The sequence below is a fragment of the Rhinatrema bivittatum genome, chromosome 4 (genome assembly GCF_901001135.1).
Source record: "Rhinatrema bivittatum chromosome 4, aRhiBiv1.1, whole genome shotgun sequence".
Taxonomy (NCBI): domain Eukaryota; kingdom Metazoa; phylum Chordata; class Amphibia; order Gymnophiona; family Rhinatrematidae; genus Rhinatrema; species Rhinatrema bivittatum.
Genome location: NC_042618.1, coordinates 433,759,613 through 433,785,036, shown reverse-complemented (window position 1 = coordinate 433,785,036; position 25,424 = coordinate 433,759,613). Strand labels below are relative to the sequence as shown.

Here is a 25,424-nt window from a genome sequence, read left to right as displayed (position 1 = left end):
GTTTTGTCCTGTTTGGCCCCTGTACTGTCTTGTCTCCTCCTCTGTCGTCTTATGATGTTCATATGAATTTGTCTTTTGGTGATGTCACTACCACACAAAAGGCTTCCGACTTCTGGTTGCTGTGGCTACCATAATGCTGAATTTCTTTCTCGCTTCCTTCCCTCAGTTGCCAATTGTTTATGGATACAGTTTTCTGAAATTACATGATTTATATTATGTACAATAACATAATTCATGTGGCCCATACTGACAAGGACCAGTTTTATAGGAGCATCACCTACCCATTTCTGTGTTACTAAGTTGACTGGTGCAAGCCTGTTGGCACATGTCTAATATGACAGACCCTGTTATGTGATTTATACACAAGTGCACATACGAGCTTTCCTCAAACAAGGGATGTGCAACACTTTGTGCTCCGTAGCTCCTTGCTTAACACCGGTTGTACCATAGCTGCCTGAAGAGTAACAGTAAGGAAACATGTGTTGGGGCAGGAAGTGAGGAAGCACTCTTCTCAGGATTAAACTACTGCCAGCAAGAAGATTTTTAAAAAATCTTACAAGTACAAGAACAGATACTTTTTTTTTTTTTTTTTTTAAGAGGATTTACTGCATGAAACCATCCCCTGGAAACAAGCATTCAGATTAGTACTGTGTTTTCCATATGGCAAATATTACAGTAACTTTCAGACTCTTCTAGTGTGGCGATGTTTTGGCTGGCATCTTCAGAGATTGCTTAGCACACATTCTTGAAGGTGCATTTTATACTGCATTTTCAGAGTTGTTGGGCAGACGGACGCAACCCCAAATAACTTTTCAGCTCAAAATGTTTTTTGTTTTTTTTTTAATTTTTTCAGAAACCTGATGCATGACAGCTAAAAGCTCTTTAGGGCCCAGTAAGCCCCCAATCACTGCATGTTAATGTCTTATTTCCTCTGGTGCTGATTGGGCAGTGCAAAGCAATGCTGGAAGGTGGGTCAGCCGTCTCTATGATGAAGAGTTGGACCACTTCCACAGACTGTCTGAAAAGTTAAATTTAGCTGAAATTTGAAGTTTACTAGATGGACTTTATCATATTTATCTACCATAATGTTCCCCATGTTTTCTGTATTTAGAACGGGGAGGCTGTCAGACTGTAGTACTTCTGTAAAGGGTTATTCCAAAATGTTTCTCTTAGCATTATTTGATTTTTTTTTTTCATTACTAGTCTGTAGGCACATTTGCTCAGTTACTGTGCACCACGTATCAGATGATTATTCTAGTTTCTTGTTTATTGCTGATAACATGGGGAAGGTTGCAACTGGTTTGCTCTGAGCAGAGAAGAAAGTTATTAAATCACTTTGACAACTGTAGTGTTTTGATCATTTTATTTGTTTTACAACTTGGATGTAGTCTGCAGTAAATATGTGGCAAGTTTAAGCATTATAAACATTTACATACTCTTCTGTTGCTGTCTAAAGGTTAACAGCTATATATAAGTGCAAACAAATATCCTTGCAGCAATGAACAGCAGAGGCCTGGAGCTCTGAGTAATATAGCAGTACTTTCACACTTTGATCCTTCTCTTTTCAGGATGATTAGATTTCTGATATCTGTTCCTCAGACCAGATTCTGCCTTTTCTTCTACCTTGTTACAGAAGCCTTATGAAATTCAGTTTTTAAAAATGAACATTTAAAAAAAAAAAAAAAAAAATCTGAGAGAGAAAACTCGGCTACTATAAGCAGTCTGCAGCGAACCCTGATTAGAAAGATGAGCAAACTTTTGGATGCATAAAATAAAAATCGCGCGCAATATGGAAATCACCTTGAGGTTTAGGTATCAGTGACCCTTCACCTTAGCGGCCTGATCTATAGTAAATGATGACAGGAAAAGGCCAAAATTATCCATCCAATCTGCCCAGCAGCGACCCATCCTCCCCAGGCAGGTGCACACACATTCCCACCTGGAACCTGATAGTCCGTCTCCCTTACCCCAAGTTCTTCGCCAAAACTCTGAAATTGTACTACTACTTTTTTTTGGTTGTAATTTTTGCTCTGTGCAGGTTACCTCCACCCTTCCTCCTGTTTAGGGTTGTACTTTTGCTCTGTGCATGCTACCCCAGTGCTTTATTACTATCCTCTGTGTTTATCCTATGCCTTTTTTTTTTTTTTTTTTAATTCTGTTACAGTTTTCTGTCTCCATCACCTCCACTGGGAGGACATTCCAGGCATCCACCACCTTTTGGTGGAAAAAACATTTCCTGATATTAGTCCTGAGTCTACCCGCTTTAGAGCTTCATATCTAGAACTTCCTTTTTGTTGGAAAAGGTTATTTTCTTGTGCATTATTAATACTTTTCACGTATTTAAACGTCCATATCATAGTCCCCTTGTCTCTTCTGTCCTCTGGGGTATATATATATATTTAGATCTGATGCAGAGCCCATACTATTTTGGTTCCATTTCTTTGGACTGTTTCTAGCTTCTCCCTTTTTTGTGACATGCCTCCAGAACTGAACCCAGTATTCTAGATGAGGTCTCGCCAATGACCTGTATGGTGGCATGATCACTTCCTGTTTTTTGTTTTGTTTTTTTTGGGGGGGGGGGGGGGCCTTTGAGCATTCTTTTGACCTTAGCCACTGCCTTGTCACACTATTTTGATTCCTTGAGATCCTCAGATATTTTCACACTTAGGTTATTCTCCTGATCCATGCACAATGGCTTCTCGCCCATTGTCTCATACAGCTCTTTTGCATTTGTTCACCCCAAATGTATGACACTGTATTTTTTGGCATTGAATCTTAACTGCCAAGCATTTACCATTCCTCTAATTTTCTTAATTGTATTTCTCATTTTAGCTATTCTCTCAGGGGTGTCCACTGTGGGTGCAGATCTTGGTGTCGTCCACAAAAAAGGCGAAACCTTTTTTTTTTCCTTAACATTTCTGCAATATCGCTCGCAAAATTAATGAATAGAACAGTCCCCAGGACAGATCCCTGAGGCCCACCATTAATCGCCATTCTCTCCTCAGAGTGAATTCATTTTACTACCACCATCTGTCTACGAGTTACTCAACCAGTTTGTAATCTAGCTGTCCCCCTTTTGGGGGGGGCAAGGCAGGTTTCTCAGTTTATTTATCACCCTTCAATGTGGTACCATATCAAAAGCTTTGAAATCTAAGTAAACCACACCCAGCGCATGTATTTGATCTAATTCTCTAGTTGCTAATTGAAGAAATCAATTAGTTTTGATATAATCTGCCTCTGGTAAAATAAATAAATAAATAAAAACAAAACATGCTGCCTTTAATCTTGCAACACACTGAATTGTAGATGGCTCACAATCCTTACCTTCAGGATAGGTCTTCATTTAGTATTCCACCACTGAGGTGTAAGACTAACTGACCTATAGTTTCTGACTTCTGCTCGGTTGCCTCTTTTATGAAGAGGAACTACATCTGCCCTTGTGCAGGCCCTTGGAACCACTCCCATCCCGGGTACCTCTCTTTTGGTTGTAACTAGGAGTTGCCTTTTATCAGTTCTTATATTCTGCTACCTTCACATTGGGGTAGATTTTCAAAGGGTTACGCGCGTAAGTCCCGGGGCTTTCCTGGGGGGCGTGCCGGGGGTGTGTCGCAGCCGGCGCGTTATAGGGGGTGTTCCGGGGGCGTGGCCATGGCCTCCAGACCAGCCCCCGGATCGGACCATGGCGGCTGGCCCGGCACGTGCAGGCGGGGGGTTTGGGGTAGGCAACAAAGGTAGGGGGGGGGGGTAGATAGGGCCGGGGGGGGGGGGGTTTAGGGAGGGGAGGTGCGGGGGGGTGGAAGGAAAGCTCCCTCAGAGGCCGGCTGTGCGGCTCGGCACGTGCCGGCTGCTGATTTTGGGCAGCCTTGCGTGCGCCAACCCCAGATTTTAACAGATACGCGCGTATCTATTTGAAATCCGGTGTACTTTTGTTTGCGCTTGGTGTGCGAACAAAAGTACCCGCGCGCGTACTTTTATAAAATCTACCCCATTATGTTCAGTGTTGAGCAGTTCTTTGTTATAATAAAAGGGGCAGCTGTGTTTCCATTCGTGATGAGGGGAGACACTGAGAACTTTGACACGGGAGTGTTACTGTGGTGGTTTCCAAAAAAAAACAAAAAACCCAAGGTAGCAATAACCCTGTTGTCTGCAGAATGGGGAATCTCTTGAAAATGTAAAGGAACATAGTCTCCATGGTATTCTCCTCATATTGCACCTCTATTTAGTGCTGTTTATATTGGTGTAAATATAAAAAAGACCAAAACAATGCATGGGTGAAGAGGGTTCATATATTCCTTCAAGCCTCAGCTCCGTAGAATTACTGAGCTCCCTAAATAGCTGAACATCTAGAGATGTTCAGCCACCTCATGTTTCCAAGCCTGGCGGATATTTGGTTCTGTCCTGTGCTAGTTTATGGCTCTGTGTGGTATTTTTGTGCACTTCCAGAATTTCAAGGGAAGAGAGCTCTGTGTCTGCAATATTAGATATCTGCCACGGATATCAACACATCACTCCAGTGTTTAGTTTTTTCCTGGGTTTTTGTCAATCCTTTTTTGTTTTTTCTCCCCAAAACTCCCTCTTCTCACATGAGCCCAACTTGTTGCCTTTGTGTGAATGTGAGTGCACTATTAATAATAGTCCTTCTAATTCATCTGGTAAGCAGCCAAATGAGAGTGAGCTTTCATTTGTATTAAGAACCTGGTATTAATAGGCCATCAGCTGTACCTTCATCAGAATAATTAAAAGTTTAGTAACAAAAATGCTGCTGTTTAGTGAGGTTCTCCATTTTATGTCTCATTATAGTTCATGTGTTAAATAAACATTCTTTTTTATGTCTTTAGTACCCTGAAGAGCTAAGGAATTATGAATACAGCTCCAATTTCGCAATACGTGGACTGCATTATGATGTCCATAGGGTAGGTTGCTTTGTTTTAATCCACAAGATCTGTACTTCATCTATGGTAGGAAACGTCTCTCTTGTGAATCAGAATTTTCCCATGTTAAGTACATAGGTGGATTCTTGTTCTTGAGGTTGGATGCACCACTGTCAGGCTTTTGTAAGTCTTTGTTTATAAATTAAAAGTTAAAGAAAGTTCTCTGGTACGACATTCAGGAGGAGCAAATTAAAACCAAGCTGAAGACAGCCCTGTGGAGTGCTCTTCTGTTTGGGCATCACTGCTACTTGAGCCTCCTAATTTATCATTGGTTAAGGTTTTATACGTGGGGGTTAGCATGATTTTTCAGAGTACCAAGCATTACTGCTGCTATTTATATCATCTACATGGCAAATTGAAGGGTTCGGTTCACTAGTCGCAAACTGCAAGATCATAAGCAATTTTTTTTTCTTTCAGCTGTCCCTTTTCTGCCAGCGTGTTCAAAGCTTTATCATTTGGGGCTAGTCTCAGCTGCAGAGTCTGTACTTCTCCCTCTTCCTCCCTGGCTTGTAGCCATTTCCCCACCCTGTCAGTGTAAAAATAACAGTAAAATAGCACTCGGAAGGGGGTGTACCCTGTTTGTCCAGAAGAGATCACAAGACCCTGTAGAAAACTTCCAATTGCCACAGGGTCATTTGCAAAGTACATTTTTTTTTTTTTTTTTAGCATCTGTATGTACAACAAGTGAGGCATTATTTATTTATTTGACAATTTTTCTGTACCGTCATTTGGGGTGCCATCACAACTGTTTACATTTCACATAAAAATATAAATAACAATCTTATCAATCAAACAATTATAAAATAATACTAAAATAGTAAAAATCATTTAAATACTAATATCCAAATACAACTTAAACTTATTCATAATAAGATAAAATCTCTAAAAAAAAGAAAATAAAAGATAATCCAATAAAATGACATTGTAATCCTAAAAACCTAGTAAAATGCCATTTATTTGCTCTTTGCTTCTCCTTCCATTTGTATAAAAGCCTGTATATATAACCATGTTTTCAGTTCCTTTTTAAATTGCTTATGATCCTATTGCAGTCTCAGCTTAGTTGGCTTTACATTCTAGACCTTTGGTCCGGCTAGTGAGATAGCCCTTTCCCTGACCTGTGTAAGACGTGCTGTTTTTATTGATGGGATTGGTAGTAAGCCTTTGTTTGCCTATCCTTGAGGAAAAACAGCCTCTCCTTCATCCCCTTCTAGGAGCGCTCTAGTAGTTAAAGAAGTGATCTGAGACCCAAGGTTCAAATCTCACCCCTCCCTCCCCACTCACCACAGCATTCTTTGTGATCTTTTATCTCCCATTCCCTCAGTTACCTATTTCAATTTTAACCTCTTATGGGAAGGTACTTATTGTACCTGAAAAATGTTATCAGCTGCTTTGATATAAAATTAGAAAGTTGGCTGCAGGTACTCATGTTTCCAAGTGTCAGTGTGGTGACGGGTCCAGAGTTTTCCAAAATTCTTTTGTGTATGAGAATTTTCTTTCCCTTTTCACCCTACCTTCTTCCTCTTAAATAGAGCAGTTGAGCTCCTGTTGATCTAACTATTCATTTGGTTTTGTATTTATTAGTTGCCAAATGCATATGTCCTGGGCAACTTACAAAATAGGAAAGTAATTGCTAGGAAACATGATTTATGCATTTATTCATTTATTTCAAGAGGCGTTTAAAGATTTTTATATAACTTAGTCTGTCATTTATTTTAGCTATCTTATTTCTGATATTTTTATTTTAGATATGTAATTTTAATCTATTGTCTTTATTTTACTTATTATGCTTGTATATTTGTAAACCACCCCAAACTTTGGAGGGCACGGTCAGCAAATTCTTTTAAATAAATCAATGATTGCCATTTGTTGTCATATTTTATAAGACCCATCTAGTCTGCCCAGTTTACTTCCAGGAGCATTCCATGGAGCCCAGTTCTCTGGCTTTCCTTTCACGTCTTCACAACTAGGGTTTCTTATGCTTTCTAGAATTCTGTTCCTATTTTTGTCTTTCACTGGTAGAAACTATTTTCCATTATTAATTCTGAATCTGTCCCCTTGGAGCCTCAACTCCTGAAAAGGCAAACCAGCCTCTAAGATTGACATGCAGTCCTTCCCTCTCTGGGTTGTGTGTGCTGCCTCAAAGCCCACCCCTTAATTGTGACATGCTTTACATTAAGGATATGCAAGTCTGGTCATCTTGTCTGTCCTCAGTTATACAACATGTTTCGTTTACCACTGTCTTTCTCTATAGATAAATGTGAAATAGTGTGATGTTGTATAAAGACAATTTATATTCCTTCTTCTAGAAATGTGGAATAGTTTATAATTGTACATAAAGTTATTGATATTCATGTTTTCCTGCTTTTCCTCAGGCATTATTAATGAAGATTGATGCATTTCATTACATTCAATTAGGAACAGTATACAGGTGGGTGAAAATACTGATTAGTCTATTTTAACAGAAATATAGTGGTTCAAATACCTTCTGGATTTTTTTGGGGGAGTTTGCTGGCCTGTATGAAAACTCGTGTGCTAACTTAGCAAAGGTAAGATATAGCAAAGTGGAGTGAAAAAACACACACTTAATACTCAATAAGAAAAAAACAAACCAGTGTGGGTTGAAGGGTTTATAAACTATGTACCATTCCAAAGCCACATAAATAAAGTCACTTAATACTGTTTATTGAAAGCTGCACTTATAGTAACACATCATAAAGAAGTTAGACCCCCATGCCGTTCTGTTATGTGTATGGCTTCTGAAGATTTCTCAAGTGGCAAAACACAGACCATATTGGGGGACTAATTTCAGATCCTCTACCAGACTTGCCTCAGCATACCTCTGCTCTAGAAGATCTTTGCTGCTTACATTTTTTGGATAAGTTGGCAAAGACTCTCCATTCGTGTCAGGCAGGAGAAAGATATGAGAGCAGGTATCTTCAGGCTGCTTCATTTTCTTGAATCTCCATGAGACTTTGTGTCCATTCCAGTGCACAGATTTCTCAAGGACCTGCAAATGTGCATGTGCAGACACTAATATGCCTTTCAGTGGCACAAAAGCTTGACCTAAAGTATAGGGTATAGGCCTTCCCACTCTGTGGTAGTGGAGTTGGCATTGACGCATGTAGTGGGAACTCATGATTACTCCACCATGCCTGCTGGGAAGGATCTAAAGGTGTCAGATACATTTGGGGGGGTAGGGGAAGTCTTCCAAGGATCCATACTTAATGCTCAGATCAGAGCTCATCAACTGTACATGGTGCAGTATTTACACAAATGCGTGCAAAAACTGAAGTTTTTGATGGAATTGTCAGACCCAGGACAGACTTGACTTCCATCAAGCAGTGGAAGACAGAGAGAAATATGAGATGCATCTAATCCACTCTACATACAAAGTTTTTGACATCAAGGCCAGGACTTTGGCTGCTTCCATAGGAGCTTGCAGGCTTGCATAGTTGTGCGTGAGTAGTCTTCATGAAGATGTGTACAACTGTCTGTTGGGATATACCTTGTGCAGGTTAAAGTTTGGTGACAGGGTGAAGGAACTGAAGCTCTGGTTAAGGAGCACTAATCCACACTACAGTCATTAGCATCAGTGGTGAGGGACCAGCCAACTCCAGCCCTATGGCCTTACTTTGCCTACAAGTATCAGTTCTTCGAAAGACTTACCTTCTATTCTTTCTCCCGCTCTTCAGCAGCATTTGCCCACTAGAGTTTGGCAGAGGGAGATCTATCACCCGAAGGTCCAGCAGCAATCATGGCCTAAACCTGGAACCGGATTTTATTTATTTATTAATTAATCTCTTACAGATACTTAAGTGATTTATAACCGACACACATGGTAAATAATTTCAGACAGCGTTGAAGCCTACCTCCTCCAGTGGAATGGAAGGATCCTGTCCTGTCTAGAATGGATCAGTGTCACCAAAGACCAGTGGGTCCTAAAAAAAAAAATAAATAAAAAATTGTGAGGTATGGTTGCATTTTGCGTTTTATCTTGCTCTCCTCCAACCGAACTGATTTTAATCTTAAGCTCAGACTCCTTTCAGTCTCTCTGGCTGCACCTTCAATAGAAGTTGATCAATTTTATGCCTTCACAGGAGTATGGCCAGCACGTCTGTTCTCTGTTTTCTAATCCTCAGAATATTTTCAGAGATTGAGGCCTATTCTGGATTTATGGAAGCTGAGAAGTAACGACTGAGGGGGGATATGATAGAAATCTACAAAATCATGAAAGGACTTGAACAAGTTAATGTAAATCAGTTATTTACTCTCTCAGATAATAGAAGGACCAGGGGGCACTCCATGAAGTTAGCAAGTGGCTCATTTAAAACAAATAGAAGAAAATTCTTTTTCACTCAGCACATAGTTAAGGTCTGGAATTAAATGCCAGAGGATATGGTTACAGCAGTTAGTGTAACTGGATTTAAAAAAGGTTTGGATAAGTTCCTAGAGGATAAATCCATAAACTGCTATGACTGTAATTAATAAGCAATAATAGCTTGTGATCTATCTAATGTTTGGGTACTTACCAGGTACTTGTGATTTGGATTGGCCACTCTTGGAAATAGGATATTGGGCTTGATGGACCCTTGGTCTGACCCAGTATGGCATATCTTATGATCTTATGTTCTAACAAATTGTTGGTTTGGAGGAGTTCAAAATGAACTCTCTCCAGACAATTCATTTTATTCAATCTGGCCTACTATATCTTCCAGGTTCACCGTGATTTTGTTCAGTTCATCTGAATCAACACCCTTGAAGATCTATAATTTCAAGTGGAAGAAGTTCTTGATATCTAGTGTGGGACCAACTAGTTTTGGATCCCTTCTATAGCCTGAGGGATGTGCTTCAATATCTGTTCTTCCTCTTGTTATCAGGCCTCAGACTTCTTCCTTTAAAGTGCATCTAAGTGCCATTGTGGTTTATCATGAGCAGACGTAAGGGACTCTGATCTCCCTCCGGCTGTTAATATCAGAGTTCATGATAGTATTGTGGCATTCCAAACTTCCGGTCAGTAAGCCTCCGGTGCCTTGGGACCTCAGCATAGTCTGTGCTCCACTCATGAAACCTTTTGTAGGCATGTATAGAGTTTAAAAAAATTCATTTGTTTGTTCATTTGTTTTGTAAGTCACATTTTTTATGCTCATTTCAAATTAAAAAAAATTTTTTTTGTTTTATTTGTTTACCATTATTGTCAATGGGGGAAGCAACACAGCCTATTTTGGGCTCCTAAATTGGGATTTTCTAATCATTTCTAAGGAAACTGGTGGATAAGCATCATCAGAAGTGGAAGGCATGCCAACATATCAAGACTATGCCACTGTAGCACCAGAAGTGGCATGAAGAACTCAAGGACCCTCATTGGGGCAAAATGGTACCAGCCATGGCAGGAGATCTCCAGGGCACCATAAAAGGAGAAAAGCAGTGGCAAGAGTAGTCTTATCATCCCAAGACTGCAAAAGCAGGGCAAAGAGTATCAATGGTGGTATGAACCCCTCAGGGCTGTAAAGAGGGGCAAAATACCATCAAGTGTGGTATAAAGAGCTTAAAGCACTATTAAGGGGGAACAAAGCACCAAAAGAGGCAGAAACCCTGCCTCCTTCCCCCAAGGTGGGGATAGGAGGTCAAGACAAGAAGACCTCAAAGTGTCATGAGAGGTGCAGAGCGGCCACCCAGAGTGGCAAGAGCACTCCAAGGCTCGAAATAAGGGGCAAAGGGCACCAACCAAATTGGTAGAAAGCCTTAAGCAGCAAGAAGCCAGGGGAAATCCCTGGAAGGAGGCCTGATGTAATTTCCATATGGCATCATTAGATGAAGGCGCTGGCAGTTCTGGCTTGGAGTTGGTCTTTACTGGAAGCTAAAATGCTACTGACTAGAGGCACCAAATGCTCTTTAACCACTGTTTAATATCCTATGATTCAGGAAATCCAGGACATGATTCTTCTTCTGAATCAGTTTATGCAAATACTGCTTCCATTACCTCAGAAGCAGTAACCATGAAAGACTCTGATCCTACTTCTGGGTGCTGCACTTCTTCGGTCCTTGCCTTTTGCGTGGTATAATGCATCAAAGACTAAATATCAGATGAGACCAATAATCGAAAGAACTGTTAGGGAACAGAGTTTGAAGAAAATATCCAAGAGGGCATGAAACAGTTAAAGATAACTGGATGGGTAAGGCCTGTATACAGCATTAGATGGCCATAGCAAGACCAAGTGTTGACGAGTAACATAAGGGAAGTAGATTTTGAAAGAACCAAGAAGACAGCTGGAGCAGAGGAAGAAGCAACTTAAGATATGAAGACTGTTACCACTGCTGCTCCAAGCCAATGCTGCTGGCAATTAAAAATAAATGGTAGGAGCAATGCAACAAGAAGAGTGACTTAAAACCCCTCCAGGTGCCACCTCAAAGGTTGAGATGGGAGAAAGAATAGCATCAAAAGCCCAAGGCAAAGCAGTACTAGGAGTGGCATGAAGGGCCTGAGAAGTTGTACAGCAAGAATGCAAAGCCAGTAGGTGGCCAGGGCGAGACCAAGAGTTGGCATGTATCATAGGGGGAAGAGGTTTTGGAAAGAACCAACAAGACAGCTGGAATAAAGGAGAAAGCACCCTAAGGTATTAAGAGGACTTTAGGCATGCTGTGGGGAGCCCCCACTGGGGGCTGTCTTTAGCATAGCATGGCTAATTCACCCAGCACCTAACCCAGGGGCGCCAGCATAGATGCGAGACCAGCCTCTGGCACAGATGTGGCAGCACTCTCATGTTTCTCCAGCTTTTGTGACTACTTTCTCTTTAGAGCATGGGATCACCCCACTTCCTAACCCAGGGGAGGCTGGGATGGCCCCCTTTTTCCATTCTCTGCTGCACAGAGGTCCTCTCTTCCACTGGAGAGCAGAGGGGTGGGCCCCATATGGTGCATGGCAACTAGCAGCAGTGTGGTTTGCTTGTCCCAGTCAGAGGCATGGCTATCTGATTCTACCAGTAGCATATTCTTCTGCCAAAAAGTAAAGATCGATTCATGCATGTGTTAAATACATATTTCTGGTACAGTGAAACTGTGAATGGCTCATTAAATAAATTATGACTCTGTTACTTGGTTAACTGATTTAATGAGCCAACCAGATACCATGGCTTCAGATGGGACAGCAAACACAGAAGCACCAAAACTCCAATGTTGGTACATCATAGGTATGGCAAGTAAGCATAGTAGCAGCATCACCCTAAGGTGGCAATCTACACCTATTTTGGTTTCCAGAGACAGAACATGAAAAGGGTGTCTGTTGCACCACTAACCTCTGCAGCATCATATAGGTGGAATTCTAAGGGATGCCAACATCTTGGATTGGATGCTTTTTGAGGCATTCTGAATTCTTCCTGCTCTTCAGAGAAGCTGACCCTCCCCTCCTAGTCCAGAGCATCCTTTGCCACTAGGAGCAGCAAGTATGCAAAGCAACGGATATACTTAAAGCTCCCATCATCTATTGCCTTTGTGTTTTCTGACTGTCTGTCTCAAAAAAACTTGCCTAAAGACTCCTGCCTCTCCAGTCTAGCTGCTAACCCTCCAGTATCTTTCTTATGGCTGATAGAATATTGGGCAAGATATGGTTGCTATCCATCACCTGGATATGCAGCAAAAACCATCTGCACTAAAATGCTTGGTCCCCACTAGAATTGCTGCCTGCCCCTGCCCCTGCCATGTCCCATATTCCCCTCTGCCAGCTGTGCCTACATGTGACTATGACCCTGGCTGTACATGGTGGTGATAATCTGCCTACTAAATGTAGTCCTGGAAGGGATTTTGTATCTGCTGCATGTATTGCGGCTAATACATGCAGCAGATACGTAGTCCATTTTCTTCACTACCTGCAGGGGCTGGTCATATAGGTCAATCATTATCCCGATGCTCCTTGTCACTACTTTAAATGCTGCCTGCCTCTTGCCCCAGGACAGTGATATGGAACACCACCCCATTTCCTCTGTGGTGGGTTGCCACTGACGACACATGGCAAGCAGCTGCTGATCTGCCACCTGGCTTGTAGAAGGGGCTGTAGGATCAGCTTGAGAAAAGTCTTCCCTTTTTCAACCCCTTTCCTCTGGTTTTTATTTGGAGTTCCAGAAGAGGTCCCCAGGGCTAGTATTCCATCCTCCCCTGATGTCAGTGCTAGCATGTGCTACAATCCAGTGTTTGTCAGATGCCCCACTTGCCTCTCTCCATTGATATCCTTACTGCATTGAATATACTAAGCAAAATATGGGCCCTCTTTCTCTTTAAAGCACTTCCAAACCAGAGATATTTTCCATGATCGCTATACCTTTTGAGGGCTAATGTGGCACTGGAGTTGAGGTTCAGGGTGGACCCTGAGGAAAATTGCCAAGGGCATCACTCTTGTTTTCTACCTGTGCTGTCTGCTCTTCGTGGGAGTGGCTCTCAACACCGTCAATATCATCTGTCGTCCCCATTACTTCTCTATAGGCTAAGTTGCTACTGACTAATCCACCTAAATTTTCTTCGGCTACTTTGTCTTCAAGTTCTGATTCAGAGAATCCAAGACAAGATTCTTCCTGGGAATCAGTTGGTGAAATACTACCTTCACTGTCTCAGAAGCAGTAAGCATAGAGATGTATGCTGCTAGTTTTGGACATTGTACTTCTTTTGCCCCTGCCCTGTTAATGCCAGCCTTGGATAGCTGCCTACCTTTTCCCTCTGCTCCAAAACAAGAGGGAGAGGGAACAGGCAGTGATGGCACATACTTTCCAAATTTCAATTTTCTGGTTCTAGCTGCCTTCCTCTCCTGCCATTCTGCAGCTAAAAAAGTATCTCTTCAAGTTAGGAACAGGACTGCCACCTTTCATTTTTTGATATCTGCTCCTATGCTGGGCTAACTCTGCAGCAAATCTACCTCTGCAAAGGCTGCTATTCCTTCCTTTCCCCTTTTCCTCTGTGACCTGATGGAATTTCAAATGCACTGCATCCCTGAGGGTTTGGATATTACAAAGGATTTTTTTTTTTTATTGAGACTGTACCCCTGCTCATAGTACCATTCATATGGAGAACTGTATCATTCTCACTCACTCTCACTCACTTCTACCTATACATTGTATCTGTGCTGAGTATACTCTGTGAACACGGCACTGAGTGCTAATTATCCACACAGAAAAAAATTGGTAAGTTAAACAGAACTAAAAAAGTAACCTTCTCTTCAGTTTGTCAGTGTGCTATCCTATCTCTCAGACAAGACAGTCAAAAGAAATCACTACCACTGCTACAATCTCCACGCTTGTATCCTGATCTCCCCCAGTGAGGAGAAGAATGCAGCAGTGCCACTCTCTGTACCTTTCTGGCGCAATGAATGAGACCAAAAAAGATCAGTAAGCTATGCACTTGTGCGTGTGAACACAGGTTATGGACCCCGTGCATGCAGAAAAACATAGTATGCACAAGAAATTCTGATGTTTGCATTATACTGGCTTGTAGCGAACAAATTTGAGCTTGGTTTCTAAAAAGATGTATGCTTAGAAATTTTTTTGCACTGAGTCTTTCAAATATTTGAGGGAACATTGCTCTGGTTTTATATTCGCCAAACCTGCAGATCTTTCAAAAGGGTGGTTCCATGCACTCACCTTAAGTTCCTTCCAAAATTGGTATCTGCATTCTACAGTAATGAAACTATTGCACTGCCTATTTTCTAAGACAGCATGTACACAGAGAACAGCACGTCACTTCTTCGACTGCAAGAGAGTACTAGTGTAGTACTTAACAAGGACTCATCCTTACTGTCAAGCATCTCAGCTGTTCGTGTCATTTATCCCAGTGAATTGGGACAGGCAGTTTAGTTTATTAATTTGCTATAGTGCTTTTTCCACAAACATCAAAGTGGCTTCAAAAGAATTCTAATTGGCTAGAGGACTGTATCATACACTGTTAAATGCTGGCTTTGTTATGCAAGCCATGGTATCTTCAGTGTCTCATCTCAGGGCCACGTCCATTGCAGACATATGCAAAGGTGCTACTTGGTCATTTGTTCATATATTCACATCCCACTGCTGTCTGATGGCATGTCTCAGAGACTATTTTGGACAAGCAGTTTTGCACAGTCTTTTCTCCATTGATGGGGTAGTCCTTTCTCCATTGATGGGGTTCAGGTTGCCTGTTTTCAGTAGCTGCTCTGCAATGCAACTCTCAGCTTGGGACTCTCCTTGCATAATAGCTGACTCATGCCTGCTTGTCCAAAGAGAAAACACATTTGCTTACCTGCAAACGGGGTTCTCTGTAGAAAGCAGGATGATTTAGTCATACTTAATACCTGCCCACCTCCCTGGAGAGTTTACTACCTTGTTAAAGTTGGAAAAGACTGAGGGGCTTACGAGGCAATGTGCATGCGTGGAAACTCTCTCTTATGCATGCTAAAAGTTTTACTGAGCTCTGAGAGCTAGGACCATGTAAGCGCTGTCACATTTATTTATTTGATTTATATTTCACTTTTCAGGCACTTCAAAGCAGATAACATTCAGATACTGTAGGTGTTTCCTAATCCCCAGAGGGCTTACAGTCTTGGACGGTAGCTTTCAAACCGACATGCACCCGCACCGAGATGTAACATTTTTTTTAAACAAATCCCCAGTTTATCCTGTTCAGGGATAGTTCTTCCAAACACCCTTAATTTAATAGCCTTCACACCCCCAAGTTAGCCCTGACTCTTAAAACCCTGCAAATCTGCCTACGTTTCTTTATTTTATAACTTACACCTCCTCCATAGCAGAAGTAAACTTGCGTGACAGGGTATCTGGGCACGCGCCCAGGCACGTAAATATTTACGTGCACATCTCTGGTTCATGCCCCAAAATGCCCATGCCCTGCCCAGACCACATCTGTGCCCACTCCTTTTTGAAAAATTTGGAGATGTACACGCTGCAGAGATATGCGTGCATTTACGTGGCTTTTAAAATCCGCTTGGTGCGTGCAAGCCCAACTTATTCGCACATCCCCTAATTAATGCACGTGTTGGGCTTTTAATGTTCACCTTTAAGGTTGTACCTGAGGCAATGGAGGGAAATGTAACTTGCCTAAGGTCACAAGAAACAGCAGTGGGATTTTGACCCTGCTTTCCCTGGTTTGTAGCCCGCTGCTCTAACAACTAGGTGGCTACTCCACGTCCTGCGCTTTATGGCTGCTGTTTACAGAGAACCCTGTTTACAGGTAAGCAAACTTGCTTTCTGCTGAAACTTGCGGACTTCCCCTCCCTTACCTTAGCTGATCTTATGTGTATATTTCTGATTCCCAGCTCCTTCTCTCTCTGCTAATGCAGTGGTTCTCAACCTTGTCCTGAAGGCATACCAAACAGATTTGGTTTTAGGGTATTTATGATGAATATACGTGAGAGAGATTTGCATCCATTAGAGACTCAGTGTATGCAAATCTCTTGTGCTTTTTATTACAGACATCCTGAAAATCAGACCGGTTAAATGCGCCTGCATTGTGTTTGTGGTATGCTTGGTGACCCTACTTGCAATGCCCTTAACAAATTGATTGTGATATTTCTTGCTGTACCATTTTCTGTTTCTCTCATTTAAATTGACCCATTTGATTCCAGTCCTTTCTATCAGTTTGGGGTGAATTTTCAAAGGGGTTATACACGTGAAGTCAGTATGTACATGCATTAGCATGTACACGAGTACAAGCTACTACTTTATAAACACAAAAATGTGAGCATTTTTGCTTTTGTACACACATTTACCAGCACTAAAAAGGAATGATCTAGAGGTGTTCCAGGGTGGGGATGAAAGTTGTGTGAGAGATGCTATTTTATAAGAGATGCGAGTACATTAGGTAACTTATTTGTGCAATCTTACACTTGCTAATTATCTTGCACAATTGATATCAGAGTCGTCAGTTGTCTGCTATTGGTTTGGTGGGAATTCTAGGTGAACTGGGGGCAGTTCAGGGTGAAGAATTAGGAGGTCCTCTGACCTAGAGCAAGACTGGGTGAACTGGTGGCAAATTAGTGATATCAGAGTTTTAAAATATACCAACTTGTGTGTGTAAATCAGGGTTTTACATGAGCACATAAAATATATATACATGTTTATAAAATAGGCAGAGAAAGTGTGTGAAACTTTCAGTGCAACCATACATGTGTGTTGGGGTAGATGTGCATATTTTATAATATGTGCGTACCTGATACATGCAGGCTATAAAACACTGTAGAAGATCTCCAAGTAGCCATATATGTGCGTATATAGGGCTGCATCCTCGTTGAGAAAATGTATAGAGCCCTGCAGACAAAGAAGTGTGTGTTCCTAGGTTATAGCTCACCTCTCACTTTTAGATCCACCACTTTGCACAAGTAGGGACCATGAAGTGGCTCTCTGGCCAATATAATTTCCTCTTGGTCTGATACTGACATCAGTGCTGTGGTGGTGGTGGTGCTGCTGTCTTTTTTTTTTGTCTGAGACTATTTTCCAGTCCCATTAAGTAAATGGAAATGGTATGAGAGGTATGTGACAAAAGAGAGGCCCAACAGGCTAGTTCGTGCCGTCATTGGGAGTAAATCCAGTTCAGGGTTAGAGGCCTCAGGGAGGCGAATATCTAGGTATGTGAAGAGCCATTTGCAGGCAGGAGCATAAGGGACCATGGTAAGAATAGGTGGGTTCTGCTTAATGTAATACATTTTTTACAGGCTTGTGCTAATAACTTTTTCAAAGTTTGAAAACACTGAATAGTGGCCGAATATCCTCTCTGTATGTAGATATTCATGAAAACCCAATATTCGGCTGCTTTTTGCCTCCTGCAGGCCAAAATAGCCAGGGTGGATTGATTACTCCTCCCTCCCCCCCCCCCCCCCCCCAAATTATTACATAGCACTTGAACGTAGAGATAGATGGGGAGAAGGCACGTGGCTAAAAATGCTCTAACTAGAAATAGATGGAAGGCTGCAGGGGTGGAGGAAGAGAATGAAAGCAAGGCTATGCCTTGAGAAACTATTTCAATAGCTGGCTTCCATTTCAGGCACTGCTCTCACCTACAAAGCAAAAACACCTTGGAAAAATTGCACCAGCATTGTTAGTTACATATGTATGATTTACAGCTGGAAAATGCAGCATGATTAAGGAACAGTAGAATCCTTTGTCTTCTATTCTGTGTTCCAGGATTAGCATCCAGAATAATGCAGTTAAACCCAATCCTGTCTTTTAGGGGGAGGCTCTCTTTTTTTTTTTTTTTTTAATTATTCGTAGAGGAAAATGCTTTGTTCTGAGAAGCCAGAAGCCAAACATGATCTTCAGAAACCATGAAGGACATTGCTGAGTGGAAAGAGACTAAGGACCATATGCACTAAGCTTTTTTTTTTTTTCTTCCTCTCCATAGACACAAAGGGCCTGAGTCAGTAGATCAGGCCTGAAATGGGAAAAACTCTTTACTGTGCCTAGCCGAGTGTGGTTTCCCCCCTCCCTCCCCCTAAAACAGGCTGAGAATGTATTATATTTCTGCCAGCTGGTAATTTGAAACTCTTACTCTATTCTCTGAGCATAGTGCTTCTTAAAATTCCCCTTGATGTCTGCTGCAGTCACTGAGCACCCCTGATTCAAGAAAATGAGCTAAGAATGTATTAGCAGTCATTTCAGCTCCCTCTGTAAAGAAAGTGACATGACCAGCGTGGTTTTTCTCCCCAAACCAGTGCACGGGTGTGTTTGATTCATAAAGTTTCAGACCTCTAAGGTGAGAGAGCGTTTCAGGAAGGGAAATCCTGAGAAACTGTTGCATCCAATTTAAGGATCCACTGCAGAAGCCTGGAAACAAATGACAGAATTTATAATACCAGACTAGTAAAGATCACTTTGTTTTCGCTTAATAGCCAAAAATGGCAAAAAAAAATAAATCTCATTTTTTTAAAACTTTAAAAAAAAAAAAAAAAAAAAATTACAGCTAGGCAAGGTAACCTGCATGGAGCATCAGTTACAATCATAAGCAGCTTGCTAGGCAGACTGGATGGACCATTTGGTCTTTTTCTGCCATCATTTCTGTGTCACTGTCTATCTCTCTTCTGGTTGCTTTGCTGCAAAGTTCATGGGCACTGTTTACCTGTGGACCTTGTATCAAATTTGAAAAGAAAAATACACGTACACTTTTCCCTTTTAAAAAAAGAGCCCCGGCTACAAAGTACCTGCAGACTTTTTGCATGTGCTCTTATTTTTTGTATAAATAAAAAATTTTCATGGAAAATAACACGCATAGATTTTGAAAATCTAATCTGCACATGTTCATTTTTCCAAACTCTCCCAAACCCCCCCCCCCCCCCCCCGAGCATCTCCCCAAATTGTGGCTAAAATCGTGCACATTATGGAACACTGCTTGTACTGTTAGGAGGAATCAGAGAGGGTGTTTTGCAGACGGCCAATTGATGTGGATACATTTTGCTATTTACCTGCATAAATGGCTTTAAAAATTGTTCCCCCACCCCCCCTGTGATTTCAGATGCGAGACTGCTGCACTCACCTGGGTGCGATGAACAGCGTGAGCTCCAGTATACTTAATGGCACATGAAGGAAAGCTCATAAGATTCTGTGTGTTTAGCATTCCTCGAGAATAATTGTGCATACATTGTGTCTGAAATCCCATATTTTGCTGTTCAATTGAAACTGATTCTTGCATTGCTAGAGGACTCCATGTTGTCCCAGATGAAGAAGTTATTGCCATGTATGAAGGATCCCATGTCCCTTTGGAACAAATGAGCGACTTTTATGGAAAGGTAAACAAAGTCCCTCCCCCCCCTTATTTATTTATTTTAAAAATATTTTTAGACTGGACAGTTCTCTCTTACTCCTTTTTTTCTGTGCATCTAGAAATGGAATCAGAACTGGTATCTGCTGCCATGGGCGACTATCTGGGGATATTCACCCCCCCCCCCCAAGTTACATGTTGGTTCAGTCATTGTAGAGATGTTCCTGAGCCCCAGGGACCATGCACCAGGGCTCCCTCCAGAACCCTGCAATCATGGGCCCTGAATCTGGTCACTAGGTGTTACCCTCGAACAATGACCAGGGTTTCTACCCCCTCCCCCTCCCCGGGGACTGTGACCACTGCTTCTGCAGCATCCCCAGCCCTTTCTGACCTGGGGACTGTCCGCATGGCAATGCAGAGCACTTGCCACCTAAGTAACCGAGCTGGTCTGATTTAGTTGTTCTGGTCATGAAAAATGACCATATTTGCAGCATACCAGAGTGACATTGCTGATGCTGTCTGGCAGTCCTCAAGTGAGGAGTTTTAGATAAGACTGGGCCTGGGAAGGGGATGTGGAGAAAAGGGAGTGGAGTTTTGGGAGGAGAAAGAAACCTGCAAAGTATTTTTTTAAGCAATCTAGTGGCCTCTTTCATTTGGATCAGCATTGCAGTTTGAGGAGGGAGGGTGAGTGCATGTGCAATTGCTGTATGAGGGGCTTAGAGTTATAGTGGTGGTGATGGATTAAAGCAAACTTAAGTCCACTCTTGGACAGGCAGAAAATCTGTATTCATAGGTCAATGAAAGGCCTCGTGAGCCTTCTATGCAAAAATATTGGATGCCTGAGGAACCTGTGCCATTGAGAGAGAAAATATCCTCTGCACGCAGAACAATTTTTGTTTGACGTTATCTATTTAGGTAGTGTTTTGGTAGCAAAGATGCGAGAGTCGTCAAAGGACAGCACTGAGAGGTCTCAGGTGTGAGAATTAATCTGTTTGCCACACCTATTTCCAGGCTTGAACTCTGGTTTTATGCCATGACCATTCTAATGGGAATGCTGGGAGGCTTTTCTAGTTCCACAAGCATTGGCATGGCCAAGTTTAGGGGCGCATTTTCAAAGAGTTATGCGCGTAACCCTGAGAATCCGCTCCTGCGCGCGCCGAGCCTATTTTGCAAAGGCCCGGCGATGCGCACAAGCCCCGGGATGCGCGTATATCCTGGGGCTTGAAAAAGGGGGAGGGGCGGGGGCGGGGCCGGAGCTTTCAAGCACAGTGGCCATTTGCCGCTGTGCCCGGGATCACGGGCCGGCTGTTGGTCAGCGTGTGTAACCTACGCCTGCCCAGAGGCAGGTGCAACTTAGAAGTTAAAGGTAAGGGGGGGTTTAGGTAGGGCTGGGGGATGGGTTAGGTAGGGGAAGGAAGGGGGTGGTGGTGGTGGTGGTGGTGGTGGTGGGGGGTTGGAAGGAAAGTTCCCTCCAAGGCCGCTCCGATTTCAGAGCGGCTTCGGAGGGAACGGAGGAAGGCTGTGAGGCTTGGTGCGTGCAACTTGCACAGTTGTGCACCCCCTTACACGCGCCGACCCTGGATTTTATAACATGCGCACGGCTGCGCGTGCATATTATAAAATCGGGTGTAGATTTGTGCACGCACAAATCTACGCCTCGCACAATTCTTAAAATTCAGCCCTTAGTGCTTAAGGGATGCAACCAAGCCTTGTTTTCAGAGTAACCAATTTATTCTACAAATTTAAGCTTATTATCGAACCGAAGGTGTGCAGCCATATCCGCAATGAGTGTTCATGGAGATGTTCTGAGAACGAGATCTATTTGATGTGTCTTGGAGGACTGGAGTTGGTTATCCCTACACCTAGGCTTGGGCACAGCATGGAAGATCAAGTGTGTGGCATACAAGACTAAAGAAAGTTGTGCTCGTGGAATCCTTCTGTCATTTCCCAGTGTGCTTCCATGCACCATGACTGACAAGGATGACTTTGCACTAGGAATAAGAGAAAATCGTGGCCAAGGCTTGTGGCTGAGACTCCATAGCTAAAGCAATTCCAATGCATTAAAAAAAAAAATTTTTTTAATCGTATCACTGGTTTGATTTGTCCTGTTTGGATCGTGTGTGGTGTGTCAGATATGATTTTTAAGCCATTTTTCTATGATTATCACTTGTCATTTTTGTTGATGATCTTGTGTACTTTTGGTGGGGGTGGGAGGAGGCAATTGTCAAGCTATCTGCCTCTGTGCAAAGTCCATAGGCTCTTTCTACCTGTGACCCTTGTGTCTGATTTTCAAAGGAGAAGTAGGTGTGCAACTCTTACTTTTTTTTTCTTTTTTGAAAATTGACATAAGTACAAAGTACCAGCAGACTTTTTTTTTTCCTTTCTTTCCCACCTTCATTTTCTCCGGGTAAAATTTATTCTAAGGAAAATAATGTGTGTAGAATGTAAAAATCCAATCTGTGCACTTTGTTTTCCCGATCCTGCCTAAAACATCCCCCAAGGAACTCTTCCCCTCCATTTGGCTAAAATGATGCGTGCTGTACAATCCCACGTGCACACTTTAACCAGATTGAGGGAGGGCATTTTACAGAAAATGAGTTTACCTGGTAAATGGGCCATCTTAAAATTGTCCTCTGAGTTGTTTAATTTTGCCCTAGAAGTGGGATTAGGATTTTGGATTGATTAGGGCCCTGGATTATTGTAGAAAATTCATGTGAATTTTTTCTTTAATTCGTGTTCCTGTGTCTGCGCAGAGCTCCCAGGGGAACACTATGAAGCAATTCATGGACATATTCTCATTGCCAGAGATGACTCTCCTGTCTTGTGTCAATGAGCATTTTCTGAAGAACAACATAGACTATGAGCCTGTGCACCTGTACAAAGATGTCAAGGTAACTGCTCTGGTTGACTCAGTGAGAACTTCACCCTTCCCACAAAGTAATTAAGACACAGGAAGTTATAAAAGAAAGTTAATAAGTTAAGGCTTCATGCTGCAAGATCCCTGGGCTACCTTTCTCAACTGCTCTGTACCCTGCCTGAATATTACTCCATCTTTGTGTCAAACGATCCTCATGCCCTGTAATACCTAGGAAACTAAGGTCTCTTTAGCCTGAAAGGCATATTCTTAATGACTTATTATTTATTTATTTATTTATTTATTTATTTAGGATTTTTATATACCGACATTCTCGATACAAATATCGAATCAGGTCGGTTTCCATAGAACAAAACTGTCGCGGTTAAGGCGTTACAATAAACAGATTTTCTGAACATAAGAACATAAGCATAAGTTACAATAAAAACATGTTACAATAAACAGATTTTCTGAACATAATAACATAAATATTCAACTCGTCTGAATATTGCTGACTAGGAACCCATAAGTCAAATGAACATGCTTATGTCACATTTTTGTTTAAAATAGTTGCAGCAGTTTTAGTGTAAGTAATCTAGAACAAGAACAGATAGTCTAAAGCAGTGGTTCTCAACCTTTTTTCCATCATGACACACCTGCCAGATGATGCTCACATGCATGATACATTGCACACTACATTTAATAGCTATGCTAAAAAAAAAAAAAATCCTAGATATTTTATTGTAGAAAAAGATGCAGGAGAAAGATAAAATATTCTTTAATTTCAATAAAATATCATTTCTTTTTTTCACAAAAATTATAATCTTTGCTTATTGCATCAGTGAGAAATCTGAGAATGATCTGCATTTGCAGCACACAGTTTTTCGATACAAACAAACTCTCATGATTTCACGGTCAACCTCGGGAAGTTCTGACTTCTTCTGGAGTTTATACAGAGAAGAGTGAGGAAATTTCCCCTTTCAACTCACTATACAAAAAATATATATTCAAATTCTGGTATCCCCTTAGTAACAGGACTTCAGAATTCCTTACCCTGCCAGACACTTTGTGAAATAACATGAAAACCTGCTAAAAAGACATTTATAAATTTTATATAGCATACCAGCCATACCATAAGAGCACTAACACCCAGGACTTGAACAGCAAAAACCATACCTATGAGAAAGCAAGACTGCAGATATAGAACACAATACTCTTACTATGGGAAAAACCAGACTGCTCTAGATTCCTACACAGAATCTGCATCCTAGTTAGCAGAATCGCTCACCTCTGTCAAACATGCAGACTGACCCTTATCTAATACAGAATAAAAGATCATAATGAAAAACAAGCATACAGAGGAAAAATGAAACTCCAAGAAGTCGGGAGGATCGTGGGAAGCCAGGGGCAGGATTCAGCATGCCTGCAACATTTCTGGCTGGGACTGGTGGTGGGACTGATTGCCAGGGTTGAAGGAAAAGCAGTAACAAGGAATTTTAAGTACCAGGCTCCTTACTCTGCACTCTCCTCAAGCAGCAAGCACATGTGGCTGTTTATAGAAAACAAAGGCTTGCTATATCAAATTTTTGCTGACACACTTTCCACCCCTTAGTGACCCGCCACTGGTCTAAAGATTGTGGGAGCAAGGCAGAGAAGTGCTGTCTTAACTAGAAAACCACATGCATTTTGTTCTAGGAGAAAGCTGGAAGCAAACACTTCCAGTGTAGCATACAAACTAGCTGCATTTCATAGCCTGTATCTTTTAATCACAACAAGCCGATACAGTAAGGACGCGGTAGAAAAAGTGCGGCAGTGCTGGGCGCCCGCTCGTTTGCCGCGCGCATAGTTCAGATCACATACCGCTCGATACAGTATTTAAATGGCATGCAAAGGCAAACTGCGTCCAAAGCGCGTCCATGAAGCACAATCCATTTTACTGTATAGAGTGCTATACAGCGCCTATACAGTATCCTGGATGCGCTGGTACCTGTCATTTCAAATGTCATTTCAAATGACATTTGAAACGACAGGTACCAGGAAGTGGATGGTTCTCCTATGCTTGGGTATCGGGGATTGCCGGTCCTCTCTCTCCCCCCCCCCCCCCCTCCCGAAGCAAGGCGCTGGGTGAAAATCGACTCGACACGTTATTAAAGCAAATAGAAATTGTAACAAAAGTAAACTTACTGCATGCTTCCAGCAGCCCCAGTCCTCTCTCCCCTCCTCTCGAGGCGCCCACCGCAGCTCCCCTGCCTCCCGGGGGCAGCTGGCGGCGAAAGCTGCTTCCAGCAGCCCCGCCGGCGAAGGTGCATGAACGCACGTCCAATTTGGGTGCTCAAGCAGCGATGGCGCATGAGCGCACGCCGTGACTTGAGCGCCCGGATGGATGTCCGAGGTCACATTGCAAATTCTGTATCCACACAGATAATGAAGAAAACAAAGTCAACAGTAACGAAACTCCCTAGAGCAATACTTACTAGAAAAAAAAACCCAAACGTTTGCCAGTAATGAACAGTCCTTTTTTCTGGTTTTGGGAATTTAGCTCCACATCAGTGTGCTAAATTGATGCAAGTTAGAGAAATGTTAAATATATTTGTAAAGATGAATATTGAAAATGTAGTTGAATGGAGGTCTATGTGTTCATACCTTGTTTTCTTTGACATTTTGTGCTTATAACTCATTCTGTATTTTTCCTGGCCAGGATGCGATCAGGGATGTGCACGTTAAAGGGATTATGTATAGAGCAATTGAGGCAGATATTGGTAAGTAGCTATGATGCTTCCATGGCAGAGCATAATGTTTCTGGGCTGTTCTTTTAATAAAATAAATAATATGAGGGTCCTCAATAGGCTAGTGACCCTACTGATCTTTTGTCCAAGAGGTTTGGGAGCGAATATGAAGCTTTCTGTCCTAATTCATAGAGCACT

At 42.1% G+C, this 25,424-nt stretch overlaps 1 protein-coding gene across 2 annotated transcripts in view; it reads left to right on the top strand.

Annotated features, from left to right (window-relative positions):
- NT5DC3 (5'-nucleotidase domain containing 3) overlaps positions 1-25,424 on the top strand; it is a 99,751-nt gene that overhangs the window by 20,664 nt on the left and 53,663 nt on the right. For both annotated transcript variants that reach the window (XM_029601499.1, XM_029601498.1), the window contains exons 3-7: positions 4,839-4,913; positions 7,304-7,359; positions 19,584-19,674; positions 22,400-22,537; positions 25,199-25,259. In XM_029601499.1, coding sequence (XP_029457359.1) covers positions 4,839-4,913; positions 7,304-7,359; positions 19,584-19,674; positions 22,400-22,537; positions 25,199-25,259 — 421 coding nt within the window. The remainder of the gene's footprint in view (positions 1-4,838; positions 4,914-7,303; positions 7,360-19,583; positions 19,675-22,399; positions 22,538-25,198; positions 25,260-25,424) is intronic.